Source organism: Emys orbicularis, chromosome 11 (assembly GCF_028017835.1).
Source record: "Emys orbicularis isolate rEmyOrb1 chromosome 11, rEmyOrb1.hap1, whole genome shotgun sequence".
In the NCBI taxonomy this organism is placed as follows: Eukaryota; Metazoa; Chordata; order Testudines; family Emydidae; genus Emys; species Emys orbicularis.
The window spans coordinates 28,226,853-28,251,172 of record NC_088693.1 but is presented as its reverse complement, the minus strand read 5'-3'; the positions used below and the strand labels follow the sequence as shown (position 1 = coordinate 28,251,172).

Below are 24,320 nucleotides of genomic sequence, written 5' to 3'. Positions count from 1 at the left end.
AAGTTAACACTATTCTAACTAGCTTAATGTTCCATAGTAACAAGAAAACCAGTTTTAACGCTCCTTCCCCCCCTACCCCTGGTTCTGTGTTTAAAAGCATATACTGTATGTACATGTTTTGCTGCTTTCATTATGGAAAGTAAGCTACTAGTATATTTACCCTTTCAAAACAAATAAGTCAATTAATATACAAAAAGGTGAAAAACTATACTGAGAATTAAGTAAAAATAACAGGAGTACTTGTGGCACCTTAGAGACTAACAAATTTATTAGAGCATAAGCTTTCGTGGGCTACAACCCACTTCTTCGGATGCATCCGAAGAAGTGGGTTGTAGCCCACGAAAGCTTATGCTCTAATAAATTTGTTAGTCTCTAAGGTGCCACAAGTACTCCTGTTATTTTTGCGGATACAGACTAACACGGCTGCTACTCTGAAACCTGAGAATTAAGTAGAATTTCAAAACTGGAAACATTATGACCCAACATGAATATACAAAATATTGTCCAAGTATTCTATTATAGGGGCTGTTCATTTTATAAAGCATAAAAGACATGCTATATTAATAAGGCAGTCTTAGTCAGATATTTTAACAGTAAAAATGATCAAACATTTGCCTAGCATTCCTTAATGATACACAAAATATTAAGTGTGAGTGATGTTTAGAGTAGCAGTTAAACAAGTATCTTTGTATTCTTATGAAAATGTGTTAACATTTTTTCCCCATTATTGGCAAAAGATTAAACAGTGAAGGAATTTTTATCTGACAACTTATTTCACTGAAAATTGTTGTAAAGTCAATTCACACACAAAAAATTAAAAAAAAAAAAAAAATGCTGAGACACACCAATTCCAATACTTGTCAATTTCAAAAGATAAGTTAGAATTGGTTACAGGTACTACACTTGCCACAAAGCTCCTCTGCTAATTTTTGTGGTTTTAGTCATATTTACCTATTTTAAAATGAATCTTACATATTGCTGCATAAAAGACCCAACTAATAAAAACCAGAGAAAAATTATTTTCTATAATTTCATTTGGATAAAACTCAGATTTCAGTTGTAACCATAGATAAAAGTTTTCAGAAATAAGTGTGAATTTAAGTTCATTATGTCCATTTAAAGAAAGTCAAAACTTAAACATTAAATATTCTCACTTGAAATACTGTATTTCCATATTTAAAAGAATATAAATCAGTTTACTTGGTTGTTGGATATTCTTTTTCTGCATATTAGAGTTTCTCTCAAGCAAACTTTCTAATTAAACAATTTAAAGGAATTTTGAAGCTCTTCTTGATTTGCAACTGTGGCCTCAGCTTCTTGGTTTTAGACAGGATTTATGCACCAATATCATGAATGGGAGTCAGAGGATCAACAAAAAAAACCAAGGGAGTACTCCTGCCTCAAACCAGGAAACTGAGGCAAGGCTGGGTATCAGTTTACAGGCTAGTTTTAAAACCTCAGTCTACTAGACATGTTATTAAACAGTCAGTCAAACTGTTTTGGAAAGGTCCAGAATCATTCTAATCTTAACACTAGTTCTAGATCAGAATTGCTTATTTTATTGCTGCTTAAATTGCTACTAACAAAAAAATAGAAATACTAGATAAAGAAACTGGACTAGGCAGTAACTGAAGCAACTGTAAAACCTCTTTTTAAACTAAGTTCACCACAAGAGAAGCCAGAATCAGAAAGTCTATTTACTTTGATATATTTTCACAGAAGAGCTCAAAGTTAAGATTCAACTATCTTAAAGTACGCATGTGAAAGGTCACATCATTCCAGTTTTAGAAACCTTTATTTGTAGTAACCAAGTTTATTTCCAAATGCTTATAAAGTTATGAAAGTACAACCCAACTTCTTTCAAGTTTATTTTTGACTTAAAAATACAAGCTTAATCACATGAGACTCATATTCTAGTCATAAAGTCATCTCTCACATTTCAGGTTACGTTTGAGGATTAGCTGGATGCTACAGTAATACCTCAAATTTTGTCCCAAGTGTAAGAACAAAAAATAAATAAAAAGAGCCATATTTATTTGTGTGTGTGTATATATATATATATATATATAAAATAAAAATCTGGATATGCAAGAGTCTCTTAAAATACTAAAATTGTCTAATAATGTGTGGTTAGTTTGGTGCAGTCTGTTTAATAACCCTGCTTCATTACAGGAATCCTTAAATCTCCTCTACCAGAGTACTACATCAACTTGCTTTATCATATCGATGGAGACTGCTTCACTTGATGTAAAGAGGTATATTAAAAACAAAATAGATTTCAGCAGACTACTCCCCATATAAGTAGTCAAAACAGCTACAACTGGAGCAAACAGTACCCTCCCTTTGACAGGCAAGACCAGCCTGTCCAATTTTAATTAAATTGGATGTATATTTATTTTTTTAAATCTCTATTATTGGTACCCTAAGGACTGGAATGCTTAATCTATCATCTAGTATTCACCAAGGGCAAGTCTACACTACAAAATTAAGCCAACCTAAATTATGCTGACATGAATCAATTTAACATGTCCACACTACATTCCTTCTGTCAGTGGTGCATGTCCTCATCAGAAGCACTTGCACCGATTTAACTGCCAGTTCCTGTGTCCTCCAGATCAGTTAAGGCACACTAAGGGCACGTCTTCACTACCCGCCGGATCGGTGGGTAGCAATCTATCTATTGGGGATCGACTTATCGCGTCTAGTGAAGACGCGATAAAATCGATCCCCGATGGCTCTGCCGTCGACTCCGGAAATCCACCGCGGCAAGAGGCGGAAGCGGAGTCGATGGCGGCGCGGCAGCGGTCGACTCGCCGCCGTCCTCACAGCCAGGTAAGTCGACCTAAAATACGCAACTTCAGCTACACTATTCACGTAGCTGAAGTTGCGTATCTTAGGTCGACCCCCCCCCCCCCCCCCCCCGTAGTGTAGACCTAGCCTAACAGAGCAACATGAAACTTGTACAGCCACTGCTCATATTGTATCTATTGTGTCTTGTGACTAGTTAGGCTGCCAATCCAATCCTTGCAATTACATTTATTTTTTAATAAGTACTTACTTGAATCGTGCAGGTGAAAGTGGAGTCGGAGGAAACATTCCTGGTTCAAAGGAATCAAAGTAAGTCACTGTCCAAGAAAAGCTGCAGCATGAGAGCCCTGTCATCAAGGCTAGAACAAACAGACCCCAAAATCCTTCACGGGGAATAAAGAAAAGTTGCTATAAATTTAACACTAAATTTCAGAAGATTTTCTACAGAACACAACGTTGCAATATAGCACAAATGTTCTACACCCCTGAAACAAAATGGTACATTTCTAGTTCTTTTTATCTTAACCATATACCGTTTAGAGAGACAAGGTGGGTGAGGTAGTATCTTTTAATGGACCAACTTTTGTTGCTGTGTGAGAGACAAGCTTTTGAGCTTACACAGAGCTCTTCACCTGAAGAAGAGTCATAGACTTTAAGGCCAGAAGGGACCATTATGATCATCTATCTAGTCTGACCTCCTGCACAACGCAGGCCACAGAATTTCACCCACCCACTCCCGCAACAAACCCCTAACCTATGTCTGAGCTGCTGAAATCCTCAAATCATGTTTTAAAGACTTCAAGGTGCAGAGAATCCTCCAGCAAGTGACCCTGGCCCCATGCTGCAGAAGGCGGCGAAAACCCCCCAGGGCCTCTGCCAATCTGCCCTGGAGGAAAATTCCTTCCCAACCCCAAATATGGCGATCAGCTAAACCCTGAGCATGTGGGCAAGACTCACCAGACAGACACCCAGGAAAGAATTCTCTGTAGTAACTCAGATCCCACCCCATCTAACATCCCATCACAGGCCATTGGGCATATTTACTACTAATAGTCAAAGATCAATTAATTGCCAAAATTAGGCTATCCCATCATACCATCCCCTCCATAAACTTATCAAGCTTAGTCTTGAAGTCAGATATGTCTTTTGCCCCCACTGCTCCCCTTTGAAGGCTGTTCCAGAACTTCACTACTCTGATGGTTAGAAACCTTCATCTAATTTCAAGTCTAAACTTCCTGATGGCCAGTTTATATCCATTTGTTCTTGTGTCCACATTGGTACTGAGCTTAAAGAATTCCTCTCCCTCCCTAGTATTTATTCCTCTGATATATTTGAACCTCCTTTCATAAGACAAGTTTTCCATTCCTCAGATCATCCTAGTAGTCCTTCTCTGTACCTGTTCCAGTTTGAAGTCATCCTTCTTAAACATGGGAGACCAGAAATGCACAAAGTATTCCAGATGAGGTCTCACCAGTGCCTTGTATAACAGTACTAACACCTCCTTATCTCTACTGGAAATACCTCGCCTGATGCATCCCAAGACCACATTAGCTTTTTTCATGGCCATATCGCATTGGCAGCTCATAGTCATCCTGTGATCAACCAATACTCCGAGGTCCTTCTCCTTCTCTGTTACTTCCAACTGATGAGCCCCCATCTTATAACAAAAAATCTTGTTATTAATCCCTAAATGCACGACCTTGCACTTTCCACTATTAAATTTCAGTTACTCCAGTTTACAAGGTCATCCAGATCTTCCTGTATGATATCCCGGTCCTTCTCTGTATTGGCAATACCTCCCAGCTTTGTGTAATCCGCAAACTTTATTAGCACACTACCACTTTTTGTGCCCTGGTCAATAATAAAAAGATTAAATAAGATTGGTCCCAAAACTGATCCCTGAGGAACTCCACTAGTAACCTCCCTCCAGCCTGACAGTTCACCTTTCAGTATGACCAGTTGTAGTCTCCCCTTTAACCAGTTCTTTATCCACCTTTCAATTTTCATATTGATCCCCATCTTTTCCAATTTAACTAATAATTCTCCATGTGGAACCGTATCAAATGCCTTACTGAAATCGAGGTAAATTAGATCCACTGTGTTTCCTTTGTCTAAAAAATATCTGTTACCTTCTCAAAGAAGGAGATCAGGATGGTTTGGCATGATCTACCTTTTCTGTATCAGCTCAAAAGCGTGTCTCTCTCACACCAAAAGAAGTTGGCCCAATAAAAGATATTACCTCACCCACTTGTCTCTCTAATATCCTGGGACCAACATGGTTACACCACCTCTCCATATACCATTTGATTGTTATCTATAGTTCTGTGTACCAATAAAAAAAAAAAAAAAACTGAGCAGAAACCTTTGCAAAAGTGAAAGTTAAGTGATTTAAACTCAATCTAAAATTGCTCTATGTTTTTAGACTAGCTCCAGGCTTTAGACCCAGGGAGAGCGTCGAGATTCTAGCTACAAGAGGAGCACTGGTTTCAGCCCCAGTGCTCCCCCTCTAGTTAAAGCCCTGAGCCCCGGCACCCTCCCCCAGCTGAAATCCAGAGCAGAGCCATGGGGAGCCCCAACTCCAGGCGCCCCCCGCGGGGCTAAAGCTGGGAAATGGAGCCGTGGGGCTGAAGCCCCAAGCCCCAGCACTCCTCCCAGGTCTAAAGCCCTGCCCCACAGGAGCACCAGGGCTCAGAAGCCCCAAACCCTGCCCAGAGCCCTGACCACCCCCGCACCTTGCGGCTGCAACCCCCACCCCTCCCCCGGTTGAAGCCTGTAACATCTTGTTCAGAGTTACGGCACATTTCAGAGTTACAAATAACCTCCATTCCCGAGGTATCCATAACTCTGAAGTTCTACTGTATGGCCATTCTTATGTTATGTTTAGGGCCCTACCAAATTCACGGACCATGAAATCTGGTCTTGTGTGCTTTTACTCTATACTACACAGATTTCATGGGGGAGACCAGCATTTCTCAAATTGGGGATCCCTGACCCAAAAGGAAGTTGGGGGGGGGGTCACAAAGTTATTTTAGGGCATTGCCACCCTTACTTCTGTGCTGCCTTCAGGGCCGGGTGGCCGGAGAGTGGTGGCAGCTAACTGAGGGCCCAGCTCTGCAGGCAACAGCGCAGAAGTAAGGGTAGCAGTACCACAACACCCACCCCCAATAACCTTGCAACACCCCCTCCCCTCAACTGCTTTTTGGGTCAGGACCCCAACAATTACAACACAGTGCAATTTCAGGTTTAACTGGCTGAAATCATGAAATTTAAAATTTTTGAAATCCTATGGCCATGAAATTGACCAAAATGGACCCTGAATTTGGTAGGGCCCTAGTTATGGTCTTAAGAATAAAGGACAAGATACATGCATGCACTGTATATCGTTTTTGGCTAGTTATGACAGTAAATTCTCAACTTGCTCAGAGGAAAGTATCTACCAGATGTGAAAGAGCCAGTTGTGTGTTTGCAGAGAACAAAATAAAACAGGCAGCTTTTTCATGGTTAGATTTCAGCCTTAGGGAATTAAAAACCAAACAAAACAAAAACCCAACCCCCCAACCCCCCCTCCACCTAGGAGATAATGAATGTAAAATAATTTCTTCCATATTCCAATTTTTACAAATAATAAATGGAGAGAAGCGTGTACTTAACATAAAAGTTCCTTGTGAGCTCTACATGGATTGGGTTCTGGCTATACAAGGCACTCTCCACCACCTGCTTCTGGGGCAGTGTCAGAAATAGTAATCAAGTAGACATGCCCTAGCAATAAATGAACTGAGGCACAAGCTCCCCCTTGTTGTCCAAAAAACCCGAGTGTTTACTCAATATGGTTGTTATTTAAGACAAGGTGTTTTTTAGCCTCCTTTGAACTGCAGAAGCACTGAAAGAACCATATGAATGCATACCTAGCAAGCCAGTTTCTATGCCATCTTCATTCTTCTCTTTCTCAGAGCGCAAATCTACAGAGGGAGGAATCAGTTATGAAACAGCAGTTTCAGAAAACACCAGCAGGTGCTCACTGTGCCGCAGCTACCCAGCAAAGGGTATGGACATCACCGCCGGTTCTCTGAGTAATCTGTCCTTAAAGAGGGACAGTTACTACTATCCCAAAGCTACACTCCTGCCTCTCTGCCAGGCCCGCGCCCTACACCACGGCAGCCGCAGCGCTGGGCTCGGACTGGCGGGACCTGGGTTTAATCCCCACCTCACCGAAACGACCCCCTCCGTGGCCGGGGGAGACACCCCGGCTGCAAGCGGGACCGATCCCCCCAACTCACGAGTCCTGCAAGGGCAGGGACCTCGGGTCGCGGGCAAAAGCGGTCCCCTCACCTTTGAGCACGAGGCAAGCGATGGCCAGGAGGAAGGCGAGGGCGGAGACGGCCAGGAGGCAGCACAGCATCGAGCAGGCCCGGGCCGGCCAACGTTTCCCCCCCGACGGAGCCATCAACACGCCATTCCGCTTGTGGGACAGCGGCGGCAACGGGGCCCCGCCCTGGGACACAGAGACACCGCTCACTACCTCCTCCTCCTGCAGCAGCTCGGCCTGCAGACTCCGAGCCACCACTCCGCCCCCCAACCAGGGCGTCCCGTGGGTCGCCCCCCGCCTGCTGAACCTGCCCATCCCCCCGCTGTCACCCACAGCCAGGGACATGGCGGAGCCTGGAAGCCGCCCGGCCAGGAGGCGCGAAACACGGGCCACAGGCTCAGACTCAGCCCGAGGCGGGGTTGCCCAAGTTGACGCCTACTTCTCTTGCGTCACCAGGCAGCTACCAACCAGACTGCGCGGAGGGGCGGCTAGGAGAGACTAGCAAGCACTGCTGACCCGGAACAGACTAGAAAAGACTGAACGCGGCACGTACCAACTCATGTCAACGAAGGGGAAGACAAAATAACGTCTGTAACGAGGCACCTACCAACTCGTCCCCGAGGGATGGTTGAGGACCGCGCACGAGTATCATTGATAGGAGACTAAGGAAAGCGCGCTTCTCGTCCCCCTCCTTAGGTGTCAGTAGTTCCGTCTAGCTTCCTTAGCCCCGCCTGCATCACCCACGTGACCCCTTTCCCAGCGTTCCCTCCACTCGTCCCCCCCGCCGCAGTTTCTTCCCCCTCGCGAGCTCCGGAGGCCAGCGCGAGCAACCCTCGCGCGTCCTCTCCCCCGGTGAGCGACGGCCCCCAGCGCGCTCGACCGCCCTTTCTTCCCCCTTCCTCTAGCTGTGCGCGTTCCCTCGTCTGGCGCGACCCCCCTCGCGCGCCCGATTCCGGCGCGACCCCTTTCTCTCCCGCTTCCCGCGGCGCTGGGCCTCTTTAGGCGCCCGATCCCGGCCAGGGTCCCCTCGTTCCTGCCTGCCGGACGCCGCTAACGGTTTCGTGTACGGCTTCCGGGGGAGACTCCGCGCGTCCATCCGTGTGCCGGGCTGGGCCGGGGGTCGCGATGTCGGGCGGGGACTCGGCGGCTGCTGCGGCCTCCCCTCAGCCGCTCCCCTTCTCCTTGCCGAAGCCCCCTCCCCTCATGCAGCTGACGCCGGGGGACGCCGTCCGCCCCGTTGCCTCCGCTGCGGACCAATCGCCGAAGAGTTCCCGGTTGGGAGGCCGCCCGGATTGGCCGGGTGGGAAGCCTGTCAGCCTCCTGGCCCCGCTGCTCCCGCCCCGCGGTGAGCCCGAGCCTCTAATGCCCTTTGGCCCCTCGTCGCGGCAGCAACTTAGAGGGAGGCTTCTTGGCAGGTGTGGCGGGGGGGGCCTCCTGAACCCCTCGATGAGGCCGGGCGGAGTGGATAGAGGATCCCTCATGGTAAGTGAAGGGTTAAACGCTGCAGAGGGGAGGGGGCGGGGACCTGCTTGGCAGCGTCGGGGGGCGGGGGGAGGAGGAGGGAGATGGCTCCCGGCTGCATCCTGGAGGGGGCACCTCTGTGGGCGTGTAACACCATGGGAACAGTTCTGCTCCCTTTCCTGGGAGCCTGGGCTAGAGCCAGAAGGGAACCCAGAGCAGTAAGAGTCTGGTGGCATCCTCTCAGGCCTTTCTTAGAAGCCCCTTCAAGGGAGTTACAGGGTCAGCCACAATAGGACTAGTGCAGCCTGAGCCATTCACGTGGCTAATGCACTAATGCATCTCTAATGGCTCCTATTGGAGTTGGAGAGAGAAGGGTCCTCTGTCCCTTTGTGGGGCTGGCTTGTTCTCCCACTAAGGTCCTCTTAGACTGTAAGCTCTTTGGGGCAGGGACTCTAGCACTTTCTTTTGTGAAAAATGCCACGTGCCCTTCAGGAGCTGACTGAGGCAGAGTTCTGAATGTAGTTTGCGTTCCTGCATTTCTGCCTTGGGGGTCTAGGATTAGGAGTCCATGGAGAATGTTTGTTTCTGTAGTCAGTACTGCAAAGAGAGCTGGCCTATGTGAGATCCCTAGGAGAGCGTGGCAAGTGCAGTGTTATTGCTGGGATGAGATGTTCTCATCACAGTGAAACTGAGAGAAGGGCTTGTAGGTCTGGGGGCAACTGGTTGGTAGTTACACCTGGGAGAAAAAGGGGAGGAAAATGGCCTGAGATCAGAAAGGATAACTGTTCTTGCCTATCTGGGGTGTGAGGAGGGAACTGGGCAGACTTTGTCTCTCCACCCATTGATTATTTGTATAACATCTGGAGTTAAAGAAATGAGTAAGTTGCTGTTTCTACTGCGAGATCTAAACTTGCTCAGGAGTTTAAAAAGTACTTTGTGTTACTTCCTAAATGTGCAGTTTATGTGCTTTTCTACTAACCTAAAATTTTCAAGTTACTCTCTCAATTTTATTATCCTGGTGGGATAATAATATTCCATATATTCCAGCACAATAAGTATGATAAGCAGAGAAAAGTACAATTATATTTTACAATACTAGTTGATGTTCTATTGGTAGCTAAGCTAATGTTGGTATATTGAAATAGGGAGACTTTTGCAGGATAGTCATCAGTGGTTTGATTTTTAACTTATCTAAATCATTTTTCAGTATTTTAAAACCTTTCATATTTCCATAAACCATAGCTTTCCACATTCAAGAGGATCTGCAAGGACCCATTGAAATTCAAGTACAAAAATAATGGAGAAGCTGTCTGGTTATTCTTTCAATTTAACCAGGGTCTTCAATATTATTGAAGGAAGAAATCACAATGGAGATATGTGTCTCTCTATTTGTTTTATGTAACTAAAAAGAGATTTAAAAAGTTACCGTCCGCTGACAAAAATACTGAAAATTGCTATTTTAATTATTCGGTGTCACTTTTGCTTTAAAGCCAAAATAACTATGGTGGATCAGTACAAGATCAATCTTTTAAAATGTACTTCTGTGATAAGATGGAGAAAATTTGATCACTGACCATATTCTGATCTGTACAGATATGCCTTTTCTGTGTCTATTCTACTTTCTTTTAAGGTTTTGAGTTTATCAGTTGTTTACTTGTTACTTTGACATCTTTTGATGAACATGCTAATAATTTGATGGATAAATCACTATGGAGGAAAGTTTCCTGTACAAAGTGAACTTCCATACTGTTTCACATTCTTGTAGATCTCAATTCTGTCCTAACCCTGGGTCTCCTAGTGCCAGTAGTATTACCTTGCTAAGTATAGATTCAGCAGTAGGCTACTTTTTCACTAATTTTTAGTAGAGCTAATCTTCCTTTAGAACTATTATTTATTCTAAGAAGAAAAGTGTTTTTGGCCATAAAAAGTTTAATGTATGATATAGATTTTTTGTAGAAAAGATATAGAGAAAATTTACTGGAGCTAATCTACGAGCAGCAGCATTGACATGACAGTAAACATAAATGTAGAAAGGAAAAGATCTGTTTCTTTTTTCCCTGCCTGTGTATACTTCCATTAAATGTAGTCAGATGGAATGGCATATGAAAACGTTTGCATCTGTAGGTGTATTGGGCCTTTGTGTTATATTTACGCATTGAGGGAGTTTTCCAGGTTTTTTCTCTGTATTCTACTGGAATTTTTAATTACATTCGCTAACTTCATTTATATTAACAATTTCTGACAATCTTTAGTTGTCCACTCTTCTAGACTCTGGTCTGTTTTAGAGCTATGTCATGAACATTTAAGCATTTTGATGTAGTTAATTTTCTCTGTATTTTAAATAAATAAATAAAAAATAATGGAGATATCCTATCTCCTAGAACTGGAAGGGACCTTGAAAGGTCCTTCATCCTTCATTTTCCTTCATCCATCAGAAGATAAGATAGATAAATGACCAAATTCCTTCTGTAATGGCATGTTTATCGTGCACCTATTCTTTGTTATTACATTTCTACAGTTTGTGCTTTGATGTTAATATCTTCGTTTATTAACATTGTTTTTCAGATGGGGCACCCAGGCATGCCGCATTATCCACCTATGGGAATGCACCCAATGGGCCAGAGACCACCGAATATGCCACCAGTTCCACATGGAATGATGCCTCAGATGATGCCTCCAATGGGAGGACCACCAATGGGGCAGGTAAGGCAGCTTATCTGTGTTGTTCACCCCACCACCCCCTCCCCCACCCCCCAACAATGATCTGAGAGAATTCTAAAGACAGGTAAGTCTCCCAGAGTTGCTTGGAAATAATAATGTTAATAGTCATTAAAATGTAGTGTTTCAATAGCATCATCCATTGGTAATGCAGAAAGTACATTTGTAACAAAAATAATGAAATTGTCTTGTGATTTCAAAATTTAAAATGAAAAGATCCGGTACTTGAATTCATAACTTTTGTTATTGTTAGGTTAGACAGTATTCTGTTAGTCTTTCAGGACAAATAAGTTGCATCTAGCAGTGTGCAATTCTAAAAACCAAAAATCCTGAAAACAAACAAAAAAACTCCCCTTTAATTCTAGCAAGAGACTGTAGTGTGATAATGTTGAAGCTGGAAAATTGGTTTCTTTGACTCTGTGCTAAGAAAGTCTTATAACCACGGATAGAAGAAAATTACAGGAGATGGAGGGAAGAAATGTAAAATTCTTTGGTGCTATTTTACACTTCTGTAACATACTGTTATTTTTGCCCTGTTGTCAACATGATGCATGTCTTGAAAAATAAACTTGGACACTCAGTGGCAAGTATAAAATGTTGTTGGCAAGTAAAGATGCCTATACATTTGTATATATTGTAAGCTTTCTATTTTTAACAATGAAAGGTCCTGTCCCTTATTAAGTAAGTTCTGAATTTGAAATGGGGCAGTTCCCTTCCTGAATATGCAGAAATCTCTAGTGTTGCTTCTGGTGATCCTGGCTTTCCTAAACAAAAGCAGAGTCAAATTGACAAGACTGAGGGGTGGAAAGGTGGGGGGACACCCTTCCTGCGAACATTGTGAGGAAGCTAAAGCAGATTCAAAATTACAAGACGCCTACTAGAAGGAAGCCGGTATGAAAGATGGAGCCTCCTGCGAAAGGTCCAGGGACAGCGCCATGGTAGGAATTCCATCACCCCCCTTCCCAGAGTATTGGGGCAACCCCTGAATCTTAATGCCTGGAGGGTGGCTCACCTACACTATTAGTAGATGTAGGCCTGAAGGGTGTCTGATACATTTTTCATGCTGCAATACACAGTATGACAGTCTGTTACATTGGATACATACCTGCTGCAAAGGGTAATGCAGTTTAAAAAGACAAAGGCAGATGGAGGTGGGGTGATGCAATGTGAAAACAAAGTGATTAGGTTGATCATAGGAACATGTCTTACCAATTATGAGCATTTTTTTTTTAAATAATAAACACACTAGTCAATCCCCTTGTCGTCTCTTACCCAAACGTTTTCAGCCAGAGTCCCATTGCCCTTGTGTCCCCTTCATCCATCATCTTTCCCCTTCTGTCCATGTAATGAGCAGTTCCCAGATAGTGTAATAAATGAAAAAAGTAAGTAGATAACTTAGTCAGCAAGTTTCTGGCAGACATTGTGGAAGAAAAGGCTCATGAGGGGATGGGGAAGGGAAAGTAAATGAGGGGAGGTTAGAGATTTAATGACTATATGGCCAATAAGAATGGGCCAGTAGGCTGGTATTCTGACTCTAAATCTACTAGACTGCAAAATGTCAGTCTATTGGCCCATCTCCTTGGATGCTAGGACCATTCCCCTAGCAAATACAGGTTCTTCTACTTATCTCTGAAGCATTTTGGGAGGCGACAGTCTGGAGGTTGTAACCTTGATTCTCAGGTGCCTTGTTGGGACAAGGCTGTTGCTACTTTTTGTGTCTTTGAGTGCCACTCTAGGACTGCTGCCCTACTTAATTCACAAGAAAATCTCCCGGGGCTGAAAATAATTGGTCTTTTTTGCAACCTTAAATCTGCAAAGGCTTTGGGCCTGAGAATAACTGCAGTATTATCTCAAAAAGCTACGGTTTTTCTAGCTACAGAGAGAGAGTTCAGAGCAATAAGGAATGCTTGAGATTCCTGTAAGTACTTGTGCAAGGGCTTCTAGGAAACTTCACATGTTCGGATCCCACTTAGTTGGAAGTAGCAGTGGGGCAAGAGTGCTTTCTTCTCCTGCTTCTACAGGATGACGAGGAATAGGAGGGCCGCCTTCCAACTTTTCCTTTCTTCCTCACCCTCCCAAGAAAACCTTGTGGATTGAGGGTGGAGCAGTAGCCCTACCAAATATCCCTCTCTCCACACAAGATGCAAGATGAGGGGAGTGGTAATCTGATGCTCCCTGAAGATACAGGGGGATGGGGTCACTTGGCCAGCCTGCCAAAGTCTATAAAGGTAATGGGGGATGACTGAAACATAAAGGGGTTGACTTCCCAAGGCCTCTTTGGGGACTGAGTGACCAAAATTTCATCAGCTGAATATGATCAGATTAGCATAGCACTACTATTTGTGCTCTTTGCCACATTTATTTATGGCTTATCAGTTCTTAATAGCGAGAACTAGTGGAAAACTGGGAAAAGTGCAAAATATGAAGGAAATCTTTTAAGAAAATTTTTAAACCGCTTTATAGTTCATCAGTTGGTCACTAACAAGTAACTTATCTATATAAATTTGCTGTGGTTACTGCCTCTTCAAAATAGTCTAAGCATATACTCCCAGACAAAAATTAGCTTCTCAAAGTAAAAAGCTGGGTCATTGTTTCATCAGACAGTACATAGATCTGGACTCAAATTTTAACAAATTGTAATAGCCAGTCCACATTACCATGTTCAAATTGTTTTAAGGGAAGTAGCGTGGTTTAAAAGTAGCTTACATGGTTTGCATTCATGTTACATGTTTTTTTAGATGTTTATAACCATTCAAGAACTGGTTGAGAACTCTTCGCTCTTGCTACTTAACTCTTTAATAGCACTATTCATCTTGAAAGATCTTGGCAAACATTAATTCTTAGAATACTACTGTGAGGCAGTTACCTCAAGTATTACTCCTGCTAGCTGACAAGGGAAAGAAGGCATAAAAGTTAAGAGAGTTGTGGAAGATCACAGAGGGGACCAATCTTAGAGTCTGAATTAGCATTTGTGATACTTAACCAATTTTGTTGTTTGATGGCTCCCAGATTTTCTGAGAAATCTTTCCTTCTATGTTCCCTGTTCTAGCTTACGATTCCTATTATGACAGGGCACAGCATTATCAATAGATTACTCATCTTGTCATTTGTTATTGATTCTCATGTAATCCAAATAGTGCTGTCTACAATAAATGTCTTAGCTTTCTTCTAATATTTCAGAGCTAAGTTGAAATGTATGCTCATCTTCCCTTTAAATTGGGGAGTCTGTTGGAGTGGATTTGTGGAAAATCTAGCTATTTCCAAACTTAACATTGTTGCTAGTTTTATGTAGACTTGTACAAACTTCTGTTACACTTCCTTGTGTCCTGGGAGATTATTAAACTTGTTTATCAAATAGAATAAGTAGTTAGAGACTGGTACACTATCATAAAAAGTTCATACTTGGTGCTGTATATTTTCTCAAGTACACTCTACAATAACATTTTAATTGTAGATGCCTGGAATGATGCAGTCAATGATGCCTGGAATGATGATGTCTCATATGTCTCAAGCGCATATGCAGCCTACTGTACCGGTAATCTTTAAAACCTGTCTTTTTCACTTTTTAAACTACCTTACCTTATGTGAACACTATTACCAGCATTTCATAAAGTCTAGTCAAGCTTTTGAACTTATATAAAATGATGATAAAAATATCCTCCTTTGTGTATAAAATTCCGTGAAGAAGAGGTCAGTATTTGAATAAAGCTTCAGAAGACTCACACAAAAGCAGCCACTTGCACCTTAATGGAGGAGTGATCTGTATTTAATCTAATTACTTCCTTAACATGCAAAATATTCTCTCTCTACCCAGATTTCAATATCGCATGTAACTATTGATTTTTTTTATAACGCCAAGCACTTTCTCTTTGTACATCTATTGTAACTTTTAAAAAAAATAAGGTGTTTAGTACTCATCATGATTTCCACATTAATAATACACAGCAAAATAGTGAAACAATTTTAATTCATTAAATCTCGTAAAAGATGCCAATGACAGAAATCTCATTGATTTATTTCATATTAAGTTGATTATGGATTTCTAAGATGGATTGCCCATTATAAACTTTGGAGGAATTTCAAAGATCTCAGGAAAAAAAATTAAAAAGCACTGTGGTCAAAAGAGGTTAAAAAGAGATCTGGTATGCTAAAATTCAATCCAATTTTAAATATATGAAAATATGATTTCAGTTGGTTTTTGGAGCTCTGACAAATACTTTCATACTACAAAATGATCAGGAATAATAAAATATCAGTTAAGTACAACTTACAAATGGTATGGTGTTTAAGGATATTTTTAAGGATATGTTATTTCAGAATCTAAACACTACAGTATTCTCTGTTTTAATTAAGATAACTATTTCCTTTTCATGCTATATGGTGGTAATGAGAATTTTTTTCTCAGGTGATTGACAGCTGGGTCTTGCTTACATGCTTTACCATATTTGGGACAGGAGGGAATTTTTCCCTAGGTCATTTTGGCAGGCAGTGGGTGTGTTGCTTTTCTCTCAAGCAAGGGGTCACTTACTAGGGTTATCTGGGTATGTTGTACTAAATCATTTTGCTGCAGTAGCAGGGGTTTAGGGGGGCGTTGATTCACTCTGGTCTCTCCTGTTGTCTGCCTATTGCCCACAATAGTTTAGTCTCCTGAGAGTAGTAATATTTTATCCTAATTCTGGTTGTTGGGCTTAGCAATGGGGTGGATGGGTGGTGTTTAGTGGCCTGTGATACACAGGCAGTCAGACTAGATGATCTGGTGGTCCTGCCTGGCCTTAAACTGACTCTCTAATATGATCTGCTTTGTAGTTGTCATGCTTTCCGTAAGCTTCATAACTCTATGAAATCCATTCTCTGTAGTGTGCCTTATCTAAATATAAAGGCTGATTCAAAGTTCACTGAAGCCAATGTGTTTCTTTTTGTTGACTTCAGTGCACTTAGAGTCTATGCTGTATGCAGGTATTTTTGCAAAACACCTATATACATGTCTTTATACAGTGTCTTACAACAACAATCATTATCATGAGGTGCAGTACAGCAAGAGCTTTTATTTCTATATAACTAATTGTTACCAATTGAGGCCATCACTTTTTGGGATTCTTTCGGGCACCTATATTCACTATTCAGAAGAAATGAGGTAGTGAAAGAAGTTTTACTCAGAAAAATAAAAAACAGCATCATAGCAACATAGCATCACTTTAGATCAGCTGGTGTTGGCAGTTTGATTGGATAAAAAAATTACAGCTGGAAGTCTTTTTCCTAGTACAGATAAATTGAGCTTGAATGTAGTCTGGAAATCAGTTGAGTACTCTCTCCCATATTATCAAGCAGTTTATTGGTAATTATCATTAGTTTTAGATTTTCAAAGCATGAAAAAAATCAATCTATGTTGGGATATCCTTAGAGTGCTTACTTACCTGGGCAGCAAATTAAATAGAGCTTTAGATAGTGCCGTTTAATATACACCTCTACCCCGATGTAATGCGACCCGATATAACTCGAATTCGGATATAATGCGGAAAAGCAGTGCTCCGGGGGGGTGGGGCTGCGCACTCCGGTGGATCAAAGCAAGTTCGATATAACGCGGTTTCACCTATAACGCGATAAGATTTTTTTTGGCTCCCGAGGACAGCGTTATATCGGGGTAGAGGTGTATATACAGTTGGTACAATTTTCAAAGGTGCCTAAGTTACATGGGGCCTTAGTCACATTGATAGTAAAAGGGGCTTTTGCTTTATGTCACTTAAGTACTTTTGAAATTTTTCCCCAGTGCATTAAGCAAGATCATTTACCCTCAGAGTGAGCATTTGGGTAACCTTGAACTTGATTGCACCAGTATGGGTGTTTTTATTGGATCTACCTTTCTAATCTTTATTATTTAGATGTTCAGTTATCTCTTGTGCAGACTGCCTGAAAAAAATCAAGTAACTGAAGGATTGAGTCCAATAAATGGTAAACTTGTGTATCTGTTAAAGCTTTACATAAAAGATAGAAGTCAAGAAATTCTTAAATCCTTTTAATCCTCTCCTTCCCCCTTTGTATTTGAGATTTGCACTAACTGTGTAAAAGAGTGCCAATCAAGGCTCTGGGTACCCATGAAAATCTAGTAAAAGTATAACGGACTCAGCTGTTGGAGTATAATAATTAATAGAAATAATAATCAATGGTAGATTTAGTGAATCAACTATTAAATCCATTTTTCTATTAGTACTAAGTTGACAAAAAAATTGTGTGGGATAAATTAAGTGATTGCACTAAGCATAGTGGTGATGTTGCAGTATGTCCTTATTGACCTAAATCTGAAAAAGTTTATTCAGACATGTACCCAAGGCCCATCTCTTCTCAATGGGTGAAAGCTGATCTATTGCTGTTTGAATCAATGAAGGTTTAAAATATTACACAGGTGGTGGTATCAGTCACAAACACACCCTCGTGTGTTATTTCAGCATTGGAATTAGCTGATCATCTTCACTGTATATTCTGGATGAGTGTTCTATTTGCATGCTGAAGGACTGTTGTTTGTGAGGTTGGCAAGAGATTCATTGAAATTAATTGGTGAATGTACTACTGTGAAAAGTAGCTTGTTATCCTAAATTACTTTCTGATAGAGCTGGAATTCCCATGATTATTGTTGTATTGGGGGGGGGGGGGTCGGGGGGATGGAGACCCACATTTAAGCTGATGAAGTATTTTGCTGCTGGAAAAACTTGAACAAGTTGCTTCTTTGAATTGATTATTACGATATTTAGTAACATATTTAATATATTGTTAGTGTCTTAAAATAACATGTTGGTTGTTTCTACAGCCAGGAGTAAACAGTATGGACGCACAAGTAGGTATGTATATACAATCATTAAATTTTTAAAATCTTTTAATAGACTTGGTTAAATCTCAAAAAATGAAGCTTAAGTTTACAACAATGTAAATGAACCTTTATCCAGTTTCCCTTTTATTTATATAAACTCTTTCTTAAGTTTAGTTTATAGTGATGCTTTACCTTTCCTAATGTCTTTTTCAGAAATGAAAAAACTTTAATGGAAAGAAAACAAAAGGCTAATTTTTATATGCCTTAAAACCTTATTTTGTGTCTTGTTAGTTTTCTTTAACATTTTTATATTTTTAATTAATTATTTTACACACTTCAGAAATACAAACTTGAGACTCGTATACTGTTCTGGATTTATTTTATTTTATTTTATTTTTTCTCCTTCAAGTATTTTCTGTCATTATGGATCTCTACTCTTGAGATGCCCAGCCCATCTGTATTCTCCTGCAATACCAAACATTCAGACCAAGAGGGTATTTCAGGAACTCATACCTCCTTCCCATATTCTTCAGGTTGTCCCATATCTAATTTGGTGTACATTCTCCAGTAAAAAGATTCTTTCCAACCATGCATGAATTGCACCTTCTTGGGAGCTGAGTTGAACTTAGTGCTCATGAAACTGATGGAATCGCCAATGGATTATCTAGAGCAAAGATATTTGTGTAAGCTATTCCTTGAAGATTGGATTGCCAGCGTCTAGAACGTCATTATAAAGAGTCTGAGAGCCATAAGGATAACCTGTGTCTTCACTAAGATGGTGTTTAGTTCTGGTGGAACTCATGATATTAAATTACCTGTGTTTTCCCCAGATCTGCACTCAGTACTGGGAGAAGATAAATGGCATAGCTTAGGTGTTAAGAGGCCCTTATTTAATACTTGGATAGAATTATGGTCTCTCTGAATCTTCTGGTCTATTTGTAATTTCTGATAAATCCAGAGAGATTATTTCTGCTTAGAGGTTGTCTAAATGGATTGAAGAACGCATGCAGGTCTGTGATCTTGCAGAAGTTTCAGTGCTTGAAGGTATTGAGGTTCATTCCACCAGGTCTAAAATAGTGTATGCGTCAGCCATTCCCAAACATTATTAGTTCATGTACAAAAATTAGTTCTTAAAAGAAATTATGTTGGAAGTGCCAGATGCAAATTTCTTCTTCGGGCACATTTATTTTAGGTCTTAATAGGCTTAATTTAAATATTTATGGACTCACAGTAAAATAAAATTTGAATGAGTCTGGTGGAGATCTGCCTGGGGGAAATTAGAAAAGAAGGGAGTTTGACTGGAGGAGTCCCACTGGAACCTTGGAGAATGTGAGGTTTAGAATTAGTTGAGAATTCTTCAATAAATCTATTTAATCAGAAAGTGCTACTTTGTCAAAGTTCTTTCACTTTTCTGCAAGAACTTATAAGTTTCAATAAAACTTTCACTGGGAAGGTTTCTCAGGTCCAGGATGGAATATCGGGGGGATGGACCCACTATAGCTGTGGTTCTCAAACTGTGAGAAAGTGGGTCGCTACCCTGTTTTAATGGGGTCGCCAGGACTGGCTCAGACTTGTTAGGGCTGAGGCCAAGGCCAGAGCCTGAGCCCCATCGCCCAGGACCCAAGCCCAAGGGCTTCAGCCCTGGGTGGCGGGACTCAGGTTACAGGCCCCCTGCCTGGGGCTGAAGCCCTTGGGCTTTGGCCCCCCTCCCCACCTGGGATGGTGGGGCTTGGGCTTTGGCCCTGCCACCCGGGGCAGCTGGGCTCAGGCTTCGGTCCCCTCTCCTGAGGTCACGTAATAATTTTTGTTGTCAGAAGAGGGTCACGGTGCATTGAAGTTTGAGAAACCCTGCACTATAGTGTGGTTGTTAAGGCACTCACCTGAGAACAGAGAGACTGAGTTTCCAGTCCCTACTTAAGTGAATATTCTTCTATACAAAGTGGAACAGCTCCAACAGGCAATATTGAGACAGATCCACTCCAGAATAGTTCTTCCCGCCCCACCTCCCTCCAAAAAAAAAAAAAGGAAAGAAAAAAAACCTAACCTCAAAAATCATCAACTTCGAAAGGTCTCAGTTTTATCCCGATGTAGAACGGGAAAAATTTTGAAATTATAAAACATTTTGTGAGGTAAGAAAACTGTTCCCTGCCCAGCTCTAATGAGGTTAGACTGATGGTAGAGCTTTGAGTGCATGTGAGCTCTGGTGGAGAGTGCGTATGTAAGAAGGGAGGAGTAGAGAGGTGGGGAGTCTTGGTAGCATTAGCCTCATTACACTCTTGTTCAAAAGCTTCAAGTTCCTGATTGCTGTCCGGTTCCCTCTGAGCCAGGGAACTCTGCAAGCCTCGCTACAGTCCCTCTCCCTGTCTTCCCCACAGGTCTCCTTCTGCACTTTGGAGCCACAGATTCCTTCTTCTTGATTAAGGGTTTCATAGCCCTTCCTTCACAGGGCTGTGCATAGAGTCAAGCAGGCTTACCCCACTTCTCCCCAGGGAATTACGCAATCACTTGCCCTCATAATTACACGCTTAATACATTTCACTACACATAGGCATGTAATATTGCATAATATGGCCTTGACAGGGTGCTCCATTGCCCACCCAAATTTTTTGTCTGAGCCCTTGTCCTCATATTGGCTTGATGGGTCCTTCTCCCTACAGAGCAGGGCCAGGAGCACCTCAGCTGTGGGGCCATCCATGCTGGCACTGGGCATGCAGACTGGGCACAGGGAGTGAGGGTGGTGCTGCTTGTCCCATTCTTCTTCATGGAAGGTGATCTTGTAGCCTGCAACAACATCGATGGTGTGATGGCAGCCCTCAACATCGTTCACGATCCAGATGAATGGAGACTGTTCATTGATTCATCGAAGATGAGTCTTAAAGCTGTTTTACTGCATAATGGCAATGTTTTGCCATCAGTTCCAGTTGGTCATGCAGTCCATATGAAGGAAACCTATGACAACATGAAACAACTTTTGAGGTGCATAAACTATGATCAACATCAGTGGCAGCTTTGTGGCGATTTGAAGGTTGTTGCTCTCTTGCTTGGTCTGCAGACTGGATACACAAAGTACTGCTGTTTTCTCTGCGAATGGGATAGTCGTGCAAGAGATTCCCACTACATCAAGAAAGATTGGCCACTCTGACAGTCATTGGAGCCTGGGAGAAAAAGTGTTCAGCATCCACCACTTGTTGAATCAAGGAAGATTTTGTTACCACCCTTACACATCAAGCTGGGTCTGATGAAGAACTTTATCAAGGCCATTGACAAAACACAAGCAACTTTCAAGTACCTCCCTGGAAAATTTCCAAGGTTAAGTGAAGCTAAGATAAAGGAAGGTGTCTTTGTTGGTCCTTAGATTCGTGAACTTCTTCGAGATGATGCATTTGACCATGCACTGCGTGGCAGGGAAAAGACGGCCTGGAAAGCCTTCCAGTTAGTGGCAATAAATTTTCTCGGAAACAAGAAGGCAGACAACTACAGGTTGTTGGTGGAAAACCTCCTCAAGGCATACAAAAGCCTTGGTTGCAACATGTCACTAAAGATACATTTTTTGCACTCTCATCTAGATTTTTTTCCACCAAACTGCGGAGCAGTGAGCGGCGAGCGATTTCACCAGGACATTGCAACAATGGAGAAACGCTATCAGGGCAAATGGAGCCCATCAATGCTTGCAGACTATTGCTGGACAGTGACAAGAGATGCTCCATTTAATGAATACAAGAGACAAGCCAAGAAGCGCCGAGTAGACACTGAATAGGACTAAACTATGTACAGAATAGTTTTTTGCCTTTTGTTTCATAATAAATTTTATTTATATAACCCTTTTGCTGATTTTTAAAGTGTTACATAAACAGGACAGGTGAAATATTATCATGTAAAGCAACCATAAACACATGAAAAGACCTAGGTTTACAATTTATGATTAAAACTCTACTATCTACACAATATACATAGACATAAAATGTAAAAACTTAAATATCTTAGAAACAGTAGCCAATCAGTTGTTTTAATTGTCATATTTGAATTCAGCACATCAAAATACATAATAAATAGCACATTTTATCTCTGAAGCAGACGACTTCTCAAAAATTGTAGACCAGTGTAATTTGTTCCAGAGCTTAACTGCTCTTACAGATAGGAATTTTTTCCTAATGTCTAAACTAAATCTCCCTCGCTGCAATTTAAGTTCTTTACTTGTCCTATCCTTAGTGTATTAAAAAATACATGTTAAATTTTTTTCTTCATTTCTACTTTCTGTGATTCAGTTACTTTAGTTATTTTGCTTGTGTTTTCATATTTGGAATGAAAGAAAGATACTGTGTATCTGCACAATTTCTTGCATATTCTTGTACAGAGCAAAGATTCACAATATTCTGTTTATTTTTCTTTTTTTATTTCAATCTTGGGGTTTGAAAGATGTGATCATCAGCTTCATTGTAGAGAAAAATGTTTTTGGTACTAATTCACTATAAAAATTAGTCTTAATTTAAGTAGCCACTATTTAACAACTATTTTTCAGTTTCACAAACCACACATGTGGTCACTTTAGTGTCACACTTTTCTGTTAACTGATGATAAAGATATGGCTTTTGTGGTTAAAATGTGCTTTTATAAAAACAAAATTCATGAAAACTAGCTACCTGATTAACATCTGGCCCCATTTCCCAGCTGATCTGCTGCTCCCTTGAATACCTATTTCCTTAAAGGTACTATGTCAAGGAACAACAGGGTTTGGCTGGCCCTGGGTCCCACTATGCCTTAAAAGGGGAAGACAACTGTGTGAACATGTACAACTTCCAACAAACTAATGTAGCATTCTGGTACATGTACTACAGTATGGGAATTTTGGGGATTTTTACTGCTACTTAGTCTTCAAGAGTGAAGATCAATAGCGCTTATGCTTGAAGGAGAAAGAGAGGCTATTTGACCGTAATTGTTTTTGATATGGATTCAGACTCCTGGCCCTCCCTCCCCTCTTTGGAGTCTTTAATTCAAATTCTGAGGACACGGCTCAAGAAAACATTTAAGCACATGCTTGTATCCGAGTGACTTAAATGGAAATTAAGCACATGCTTAAATACTGCCATGAATAGAGTTGTGTTCCTGAACTGGGCCCTGCATAATGAAAAGTAGATTGTGTTTGTGGGTCATGGCTCATTTTAAGCCCAAACAACTGGTGCTGCAAGAACGTGTGTAGCACCAACAGACATTCTTGGCAAAAGAGTTCTGATTGGATGCCCTTGGGTGCCCATTACAAGGATTAAGCTATCCTGATAATCTTCTTGAACTGAAGTTATGGGTAGGTCATCTTTCTTTTAGTTTTTATCAAATCTTTTATTTACAGTAAGTCATTTTTAAGTTATAAAAGGCCAGAGAGGAAAAAATATAATTTAGAAGTGTTTTCTAGAGCACTAGTGTTTCTCATTCTGTGTTTTATTTTTTGTGTTGTTTTTTTAAAATAGGCACTACACCTCCTGGAACACAGGTGAGTAAAAACCAAGGCTTCAGAAACTTAATAGAAGTACAATGATTATAAGTCCATGTATGGACATTAAAAGAAAAACCTTATTTGATTCTCCACCCCTCTTCCCCCCCCGCCCCCCATATTATTTTTACTCTGTAGCTTGCACGTTACTTATGCACTCATTATAAATCAGTTTACATGCTTAGGGATCAATATTTTTTTCTATTAGACTACCAGTCTTTGACTAGTGTTTGAAAACTTGAATTGCCCCCAAAGTATTTGTACTAGTTTGTCAACCAAACACTCTTGCCATTCAGTATTTAGACCTGAATGCCAGGTGTGCTGAGCTCTCTTTGCTCCCATTGAGTTATCAGAAGAACGGTGATACTGGATCAGACCAAAGGTCCATCTAGCCCAGTATCCTGTCTTCTGACAGTGGCCAATGCCAGGTGCCCTAGAGGAAATGAACAGAATGAACAGGTAATCATCAAGTGATCCATTCCCTGTCGCCCATTCTCAGCTTCTGGCAAACAGAGGCCAAGGACACCATCCCTGCCCATCCTGGCTAATAGCCATTGATGGACCTATTCTCCATTAACTTATCTAGTTCTTTTTTGAACCCGGTTATAGTCTCGGCCTTCACAACATCCTCTGGCAAAGAGTTCCACAGGTTGACTGCGTGTTGCATGAAAAATACTTCCTTTTGTTCTTTTTAAACCCGCTGCCTGTTAATTTCATTTGGTGACCCCTAGTTCTTGTGT

General features: G+C 41.4%; 2 protein-coding genes across 8 annotated transcripts in view; one reads left to right on the top strand and one right to left on the bottom strand.

The window, feature by feature from the left end:
- ARL6IP6 (ADP ribosylation factor like GTPase 6 interacting protein 6) overlaps positions 1-7,459 on the bottom strand; it is a 28,447-nt gene extending 20,988 nt beyond the window's left edge. For both annotated transcript variants that reach the window (XM_065413135.1, XM_065413136.1), the window contains exons 1-3: positions 7,138-7,459; positions 6,714-6,767; positions 3,059-3,191 (exon numbers count right to left, since the gene is read on the bottom strand). In XM_065413135.1, coding sequence (XP_065269207.1) covers positions 3,059-3,191; positions 6,714-6,767; positions 7,138-7,459 — 509 coding nt within the window. The remainder of the gene's footprint in view (positions 1-3,058; positions 3,192-6,713; positions 6,768-7,137) is intronic.
- A 1,067-nt stretch (positions 7,460-8,526) lies between these two features.
- Positions 8,527-24,320, top strand: part of PRPF40A (pre-mRNA processing factor 40 homolog A) — a 48,715-nt gene continuing 32,921 nt past the window's right edge. For 4 of the 6 annotated variants that reach the window (XM_065413800.1, XM_065413803.1, XM_065413802.1 and 1 more), the window contains exons 1-5: positions 8,546-8,596; positions 11,141-11,278; positions 14,748-14,828; positions 18,096-18,126; positions 23,558-23,580. In XM_065413800.1, the coding sequence (XP_065269872.1) occupies positions 8,561-8,596; positions 11,141-11,278; positions 14,748-14,828; positions 18,096-18,126; positions 23,558-23,580 (309 nt within the window). In that variant the 5' untranslated portion in view covers positions 8,546-8,560. Of the gene's footprint in view, positions 8,597-11,140; positions 11,279-14,747; positions 14,829-18,095; positions 18,127-23,557; positions 23,581-24,320 lie in introns of all 6 variants that reach the window. The other 2 variants (XM_065413805.1, XM_065413799.1) reach the window with 1 other exon arrangement.